Source organism: Microtus ochrogaster, unplaced genomic scaffold, assembly GCF_000317375.1.
Source record: "Microtus ochrogaster isolate Prairie Vole_2 unplaced genomic scaffold, MicOch1.0 UNK24, whole genome shotgun sequence".
In the NCBI taxonomy this organism is placed as follows: domain Eukaryota; kingdom Metazoa; phylum Chordata; class Mammalia; order Rodentia; family Cricetidae; genus Microtus; species Microtus ochrogaster.
This window is the reverse complement of record NW_004949122.1, coordinates 5,059,706-5,068,636: the sequence shown is the minus strand read 5'-3', so window position 1 is coordinate 5,068,636 and position 8,931 is coordinate 5,059,706. Positions and strand designations below refer to the sequence as shown.

The window sequence follows — 8,931 nt, the reverse complement described above, 5'->3', positions numbered from 1 at the left end:
TAACCCATTTCTATTATTCTATATAGTCCACAAGCTGGCTTACCAGGAATGATCTTAACCTGCGTCTGTCTGGAGTGGGAGAACCATGGCGACTCTCTGACTCAGCTTCTTTCTCCCAGCATCCTGTTCTGTTTTCTCCACCTACCTAAGGGTTGGCCTATGAAATGGGCCTAGGCAGTTTCTTTATTAATAAGAAATCATTCCCACATCACCCCACAGTTCATGCCTTCCATGTTCCTAGTAATATGACCCATTAAGCAATGCTTAAAGCATTCCACTGCTTCCCTAACCCAAAGTACCAAAGTCTAAATTCCTCCAAACAAAATCATAGTAATACCCCAGTCTGTTGTACCAACTTCTGTCTTTGTTAGGGTTTCTGTTGCTGTGAAACGACACCATGACCACAGCAACTCTTGTAAAGGAAAGCATTTAATTGAAGGGTCTTGCTTACAGTTCAGATGTTCATTGTTATTATTGTCATGGTGGGACTTGGCAGAGTGCAAACAGACATGGTGCTGTAGATGGAGCTGAGAGTCTTAAATCTTGTAGGCAACAGGAAGTGGTCTGAGGGATTGGGCATTGCTTTGGGGCCTATATGAGACTTCAAAGCCACAGTGATGTACTTTCTCCAACAAGGCCATACCTACTCCAACAAAGCCACACCTTCTAATAGTACCAGTCCCTGTGAGTTTATGGGGGCCATTACTTTTGGGCTACCACAGATGCTTATTAACTGAATGATTTAAAACTAAAAGTAGTCTACATTTTTAAGAGGTAGAAAACTAGTATCCGCTTGACTCTCTGGTCATCCTCTTTAATTTATCTTCAGCTTCTGTCAAGTGCCTGGAAGTACTCTTCAGGATATCTTGAGAGACTAAACAATCTAGAAGAGGAAAGTCAGGGTCTAGGTTAATAGAGAGCCTGTTTCTTCGTTCACACTTTCCCTGAGAGTTAAGCTCTTATAAGTCACAACTTTAAGCTGGAGTGGCTTTTGTATTTAGTATTCATTTAGTATTCCCCAGCTCTTGAGTTTTATTAAATGTCTATAGAAGAAAAGTAGCTTCTGGTTTTCTCTTTTAAAGATAGGATCTCTTAAAAAAAAAAAAAAAAAGATAGGATCTCTTGTTGCCCAAAACTGGCTTCGACTTTGCTATGAGGTTGACCCTGAACTCTGTTTCTCTGGCCTGTACCTCATGAGTGCTGGGACTAGAGGCTTTTACCATGCTACAGCCCAGCCCACTTAGGCAGTGCTGGGGTCACAACCCAGGACTTGTTCTGTGCTGGGTTCTCTGGGGGTGGAAGAAGCCCTGAGTGAGTGTGTGTTTTGACATGAGCAAAGCCTGTTGACTGAATGACCATGGGACATAGGTGCCTCTGTTAGCCATGTGGGCCAGGCTAAAGGGGATGGCAAAGCTTTCCCCAGATGTTAGGAGTTGTAATACCTGGTTATGAAAGATTAATCAGTATGTAATGAATAGTAACTGGGGTGTCCTTCACATATCTTTAGGTTGAAACCGCTTACCTACTACAGCTACCCCTTCCCCCTGTGCTGTACCTAATAAATGCTCCGAGGTTCCAGGTTGTGGCGGTAGTACTAGGGAACCCTACCAGATCCTAGCTTCATTAAATGCATATCTATGTGTCTGTCCTTTATTTCCTCACTGCCCCAGCCAGGTTTCCAAGACTCAAGTCTTGAGTTGAGGTCAAGGCAAAGCTAGCTACATTTCTAGCCCACTTCTTTTTAAGGACAAATTTCTCAGCAGATCTATAATGCCTGGTTTACATGACATCTTGGAACCTGGAATAATTCTAGTAGTGACAGTATCACTATGTTATCCCTTCTTGGCATGAATGGTTGATTTGCTGCTGTTTGTACTTACTGTGCCTTCTTGGGGATCTTTCCTGACCTGGTCCATTCTCCCTTCGCACCTCCTGCTAGCTAGGAACAGAAGTTTTCTTTGTTTTTGTTTTTTGTTTTTCAAGACATGATTTCTCTGTGTAGCTTTGGTGCTGGTCTTGGAACTAGCTCTTGTAGACCAGGCTGTCCTTGAACTCACAGAGATCTGCCTGCCTCTGCGCTGGGATTAAAGGTATGTGCCATCACCGCCTGGCCTCAGTTAGAAGTTTTAAGGTAAGCAAGTTCCAGATTCTATGATGCTAATGAATATGATTTTTTTGCCACTAGAAAATTTTATCTCTGTATCAAAGAAATCGAGGAATCCCCCGCTCCGGCCGAAGTGGCAGTCTTATATTGCAAGAGTGATGATAAAGTAGACTATGAACTTGTTTGTTTTTATTTTTTTGTGGGCCAAACAGAAACTCTTCTTCCCAGTTTCTGATCTACTAAGAAATGAAGGCTGCCTAACAAAGGGATCCTGGTCCCTCCTTGTAACCCAGTGAATGTTAGCAGTTCAGGAGCCTCACAGCCCTTTCAAAATATCTTGGACTGGGCATGGTGGCACAGGGCTGTAATCCCAGCACTCAGAGGCAGATTCTCTCGGAATTCAAGGCCAGCCTGGTCAAATTCCACATAGTGAGACAACATACAGAAACCCTGTCATCCTTGTATGTATGTATGTATGTATGTTATTTCTCTCATTCTGGTATATCAAAAACTAAAATGATTTATTTCAGAGAACAGTATAAGATAGGATTTATTCAACTAAATCTACTATAAGCATGTTATCTACGAAGTAAAAATTTTGATATTTGCTCTGTAAAAATAGTGGATTTTTCTTCTTCTTCTTCTTTTTTTTTTTTTTTGTTTTTGTTTTGTTTTGAGACAGGGCTTTTCTGAATAGCCCTAGCTGTCCTGGAACTCACTTTGTAGACCAGGCTGGGCTCAAACTCAAAGGTCCACCTGCCTCTGCTTCCCAAGTTCTTGGATTAAAGTTTTACACCACAACCACCTGGCTGTGGATTCTTTTAAATAGGATTTTTGGGGCAAAAGTATTAAAAGACATTTTAAATATATATTGTTTGCTTTGTGGCAGGTCTCTACATAGCCCTAGTTCTGGATCAGGAGGCCTTAAACTCATAGATCCACTTGCCTCTGCCTCCTAAGTGTTGGGATTAAAAGTATGGCAGCACACCCAGTAAATATAGAGTGTAAGCATGAGGATTAATTAAGAAGAAGAGAGGCACTCAGGAGAAAGTAAGATACACCTGAGCACATGGCTTTGGGTTTGTCTAAGAGAGTGTGGCCCTACATATAATTCCTTTAACTTTGTGTTTAAGAATGACTTTGAGCCTAGGCAGTTTGGATGCTCACCTTACTAGACCTGGATGGAGGTGGGCGGTCCTTGGACTTCCCACAGGTCAGGGAACCCTGATTGCTCTTCCAGCTGATGAGGGAAGGGGACTTGATCGGGAGGGTGAGGGAAATGGGAGGCGGTGGCGGGGAGGAGGCAGAAATCCTTAATAAATAAATAAATAAATTAATTAATTAAAAAAAAAGAATGACTTTGAAGTTCTGCTCCTCCTGCCTCCCCCTCCCGAGTCCTTGGATTATAGGCGTGCACCACCACACTAATTTCATGCAGATTTGGAGACTGAGCCCAGCATTGCAAGATAGAGAGGCACTCTACCCGCTGAACTACATCCCCAGACTTCTTTAACGTCTAGTGTACTTTTTCTTTTTTCACTTAGGGAACTCAAATTTTTTTATCGCCTATCTTTACTTTGGATTCTACAAAAGAAATGATGCCTCCAGCAGCCCCTGAAGCCCAGGACTCCAATCAGTTATTAAACAGACTCCTGATTGAAAAACAGGTAAGCTTAAAATAGTTTAGGTCACTGTTGCTCAAAGTACCAAAAGAATGCTAGGTGTACACATAGAAAATTCTGGCATGTTTTTTTGCATTTATTTATTTTTGTATATGGTATGTATAGATCAGAGGAAACCTTGCAGGAGTTAAGATTTTCTTTTTTTACCTTGTGAACCTCAGGACCACACTTGGTCTGTCAGGCTTGGTAAACTCACCGAACTTCTTGTTGGGCTGAAATTCTGACTTTAAAGATTGGTTGGTGGGACTGTGAGGTGGCTCAGTGGTTAAGAGGGTGTACTGTTCTTCTATAGGCCCTGAGTTCAAGTCCCAACACCCACATCATGCAGCTGCCAACTAATTGTAAGTTCGGCTCCAGGGAATTCAACCCCTCTTCCGGCCTCTGCAGGCACCTGCACTCACTTGAACATACAACCCTCACTCTACCCACCCCCAAACAATACACAAGTACATATAATTAAAGATGAATCTTTTAAAAAATTGAATAAATTACTGAAGAATTCTAGATTAAAGACTGTCAAGTATCTTTATTTCTTTAGCATCCTCAATTTTATCAGTCTCCAGAAAGATTTGACATATGGTCCCTGTGGAGGCCAGAGGCATCAGATCCCATCTAGAGCTGGAGTTACAGGCAGGTGAAGCACCTTGACATGGGTGCTGGATACAGAACTCAGGTCTTTAAGAGCAGAACAATATGTGCTCTTCACCACTGAACTGTCTCTCCAGGTCTCTATTTTCAGTATGTATAAACTGTTACTTTATTCTTAGACACAGACTAGAGCTTGGAAGATGGCTTAGTTTTTTTTTTTGTTTTGTTTTGTTTTTTTTTTTTTGTTTTTTTCGAGACAGGGTTTCTCTGTGGCTTTGGAGCCTGTCCTGGAACTAGCTCTGTAGACCAGGCTGGTCTCGACTCACAGAGATCCGCCTGCCTCTGCCTCCCGAGTGCTAGGATTTGGAAGATGGCTTAGTGAGTAAGGTTGTTGGTTGTGTAAGCATGAGGACCTGCATTTAAAACCCCAGAACCCTGAGCAGTCTGGTCATGGTATGGCATAGTCATATTTTTCTTTGGGCTGCCAGCTCACAAATAGTGACATGGAGACTTATTTTTAATTATGAAAGCTTAACCTTAGCTTAGGCTTGTCACGCTAGTTCTTTTTTTTAAATTTTTTTTTTCACACTAGTTCTTATAGCTTAAATCAACCCATTTCTTTTAATCTGTGTTCTGTCACGTGGCTTGTTATCTCTTCGTACTGCCCATGCTGCTTCCTCCTTATCTGGCTGGCAACAACCTCTTCTTCCCAGAGTTCTCTCTCTGCCTGAAAGTCCCTCCTACACCTCCTGCCTAGGTATTGGCTGTTCAGTTTTTAAAAAATATTTTAATATTAGACAAAAAGGGGAAATGTACTGATATTTCATTTAAATTTTAATAAATAAAGCTTACCTGAAGGTCAGAGAATAAAACAGCCGCACTGGTCAGCCTTCCAGACCAGGCAGCAGTAATACACACCTTTAATCCCAGTAGCCACGCTAGTTTGTCATAGAAGCTGGGCAGTAGTAGTGCATGCCTTTAATCCCAGCCCTAGAGAGGAATCTAAGACAGGAGGAGACAGCTCCTAGCCTCAGTCTCATTCTGAGACTCCTGGAGGCAGGATCGCCATTTCAGACTAAGGTAGAGGTAAGAGCCAGTGGCTGGCTGTTTTGCTTTTCTCACCTTCAGGTTGAACTCCAATTTCTGTCTCTGGGTTTTTATTAGTCATATTATAGAGACCCACCTGCCTCTGCCTCCTGAGTGCTGGGATTAAAGGTAGGTGCCACCAAGCCTGGCTAAAAAAGATGAAATTCTTAAAAAATTGAACTTGAATAGAAATGAAACAACCTAAAAACCTTTAAAGGTGGAGCTGGAGAAACGTTCAGTGGTTATGAGTGCTTACTGCCCTTGGAGAGGGCCCTGATGGAATACCCAGTGCCTATATCAGGTTGCTCACAACTGCCTGGCACTCCAGTTTCAGGGATCCAGTGCTGTCTTGGCTCTTCACCCATATGGTTTACATAAAACTTATTCAAGCACACACATACATAAAGTAAAAATAATAATCAAGTCTTTAAGAAAAACCTTTAGCCAGGCAGTGGTGTCGCAGAGGCAGGTAGATCTCTGTGAGTTCAAGGGCAGCCTGGTCTACAAAGTGAGTTCCAGGACAGCGAGTGCCATTACATAGAGAAGCCCTGTCTTGAAAAATCGAATCAAAACAAAACAAAACAAACCCAAAACTTTAAAGATGTATAATAAAACCAGGCTTAAAAAAAGTTGTTACCCGTATGGTGCTCTAGAGCTGTCTGTAACTCCAGATCCAGGGGAATCAACACTCTCTTCTGGCCTCTTCTGGCTTCAGGCATCAGGCACAGACATACATGGAGGCAAAACACCCATACACATACCAAAAAAAGAAGATATCTTTGTTAAAATAATAAAACTCCATATTGTATTGGCACTGAGTAGATTTTGGGTACCTGGCCAGTGGGCAAAAAACAAACAATTAAGATCTTCAGTTCCAGGCTCTTTGTGTGTTGTTCCTAGAATTTCCTGAATAGGCTTCTTGTTGGGCATCTAAGTCAGATGATGATAGAGATTATAAACCAGTATTTGCTCTGCTCTGCCTTGCTCAGCCTCAGGAGCGGACAGTCTCAGCTGTCCTGCCAGCTCCTTTTGTCTCCGTGCTATTGTGCTGTTGTGGTTCAGAGTCATTTGGGCCTCTTGCCAATTGAAGTTGCTGTGTGTGATACCCATGTTGAGGTGACTGTTGACAGTAGGTCTCATCTCTTGGATTTTCCTTGTCTTGGTTGTCCTCTTCTCCATGCTGTCTATGGTGAAGAGAGCCCCCACAGAACCATGGTCTATGACCCCAGACATAGTCTTACTGGTCTGTCTTGCTCTCCTTAACCGTAAGTGTTAACAACCTCCCTCACTTTTCCCTGCACAGGAGGGTTTGGAATACTGTGGTTGATACCTATAGGATCTTGTGTAATGTTGTGGGACCCTTTACCTGGGGTAGGGCCCGAGTTGTTGGGCTTTCGGGTCCCTTCATTTTTCCCCTCAAATCTCACTGTTCTGGTAATTGCATGGAGGATCCCCATGAGATGGATATTATCTATAATGGTTACTTCCTGTCTTGAACTGGAACTCCACAGGGCCTGTGATACCTTCTGCTTCTACCACCCTTTTCTTTAACAATATCAAACCTGAGTTTCTACTTCCAACACTTCTTGAAAGGTTCTTTTTGGGATGATTCTTCTTTCTGGCAGTCTGTTGATGAAACTATATCCATGTCTTACAGTGAGCTGATTTCCCATCTCTTACTGCTGCATGCACAGCTGCCTATGGTGCCCAGCTTGGTGTCTGAGAGTGCAGAGGTAGAGGCAGCTGCAGGGTTTCTCTGTCTTGCTATTCAGGGTTGAGGTGATGGTGTTTGGGGCAGGTCTGGCAGCTGTGATTCCTTTGAGGGCATGATGGTCAGGAGACTAGAGGCCTAGGTGTGGCTGCTCAGGGGTCTCCCTGGACTGCTATTACTGATTGTAATGGTTGGTCAGTCAGCAGAGAACGTATATGAAATACTCAGGGCGTGAGAGCATTGAATGACTGTATGCTGTGTTCACAAAATGCCTTCTTTGCTTGCTCTGGGATTTGCGGATGGCACCTTCAGAAGCAAGCGAAGGGACTTCCCGAGGTGGCTCAAGCTTGTCTGAACTCATGGTAAGCAAGATGATTTCTTGGAACTATCCATGAAGTTTCTAACTATTACAGCCCAGCGAAGTACAGAACATTAAGGGCAGGCTATGGGAGAAGAGAAGGCAGCACCAGCAGTGGCTCCTTCCAGTTGTGCTTGTTCAGTGGGTAAGGACTGGGGGGGGGGGGCAGGCTTAACTGAGCCCCTTCTGTCAAGTCACGAAAGGATTACTTAGATATTAAATTGTAGTGAAAACAAAATGGACTAAAAAGCCAATGTTATTCTATGTGGAGATGGGAGGAGAGAAGGGCCCCCTGAAGCAGAAAGGGCACAGCTAGAGACAGTTCTGTGACTGGGACCCAGCTGGTGACTCATGTTCCATTTTTACTTTCTTAGTCTTTGTTTTCTTACCTTTGGTATTTGATAACAGATTTCACCAGCTGTCTACCTTTTGTCTATACTTTTCTCGTTTGTCTTTTTCTTGAGCTTCAGCCTCTGCTTGTATGTGTCTTTGGCATCTTTGTCTTTCTTTTAATGTCCAGCTCAGCAAGCGGTTTCATGGTTTGTTTGTCTGCTGCATTTGAACAGGTCCAGATCATCCTCTACATCTGTAGGCTTTCCTCCTTAACTGCTGCCTCTTGACAATGCCTTCTCTTCTGTCTGAATGACATCCAGGGCTCCCCTAGCCACTTGTCATCTTTGTCCACAGCTTCAAAAGCCTTCTGTGCACCAGCAGCAGCATCTCGACTTTAGTCAGGGTGTACCAGTACTATACAGCTGCTGAAACCTCTCTTTTATCTCTTAGTCTGCCACTTCAGGAATAGCTGGAAAATCTCAAATGGGTCCACATTAAAGAGAAACCTGCTCAACAGGGCAATCTTTCAGTTTGTTTTGGTTGTAGAACTTCTTTCTATTTGTTTAGCCTTAACTGTAGAAGATCATACAAGCCTCCTCTCCTACCTGCCCAGAGCCTCACCCACCCCTTTGGAAGGTACCTTATCTCTGAAGCTGCCATTTCCCAAGTCCAGCCTCTACATGACGCTTGGTTTTCTTTTCTCATCGTTGTTAAAAGGATACTTGTTTCAGAGTGATTAGTTTTAGTTTTCAGTTGTTGTGTCCTTTGAGTATGACTTGACCTTATTCAATTAGACCTATCTGTTTCACTAAAATCACAAACTTTCTGTTTTTGTTTTAATTTGCCCATTAAAACTTACATGTGAATATTTTGTATGATGCAATAATTAAGTCATTCGCATACTTCTGTTGCTGATTTTAATAATAATAATAAATCTTTTAAAATTATAATTTGATCTAATCACAGCTTTATGTCTATCGTACTTGAAATGGTCCCATAAAATTTTATATTAAACTTAGGCATGATGTACATCTTTCATTTCAACACTTGGGAAGCAGAGGCAATCATA

General features: G+C 42.6%; 1 protein-coding gene across 3 annotated transcripts in view; it reads left to right on the top strand.

Annotated features, from left to right (window-relative positions):
- Cep70 (centrosomal protein 70) overlaps positions 1-8,931 on the top strand; it is a 66,797-nt gene that overhangs the window by 16,274 nt on the left and 41,592 nt on the right. For all 3 annotated transcript variants that reach the window (XM_013354014.2, XM_005367820.2, XM_026789611.1), the window contains exon 3: positions 3,649-3,771. In XM_013354014.2, coding sequence (XP_013209468.1) covers positions 3,649-3,771 — 123 coding nt within the window. The remainder of the gene's footprint in view (positions 1-3,648; positions 3,772-8,931) is intronic.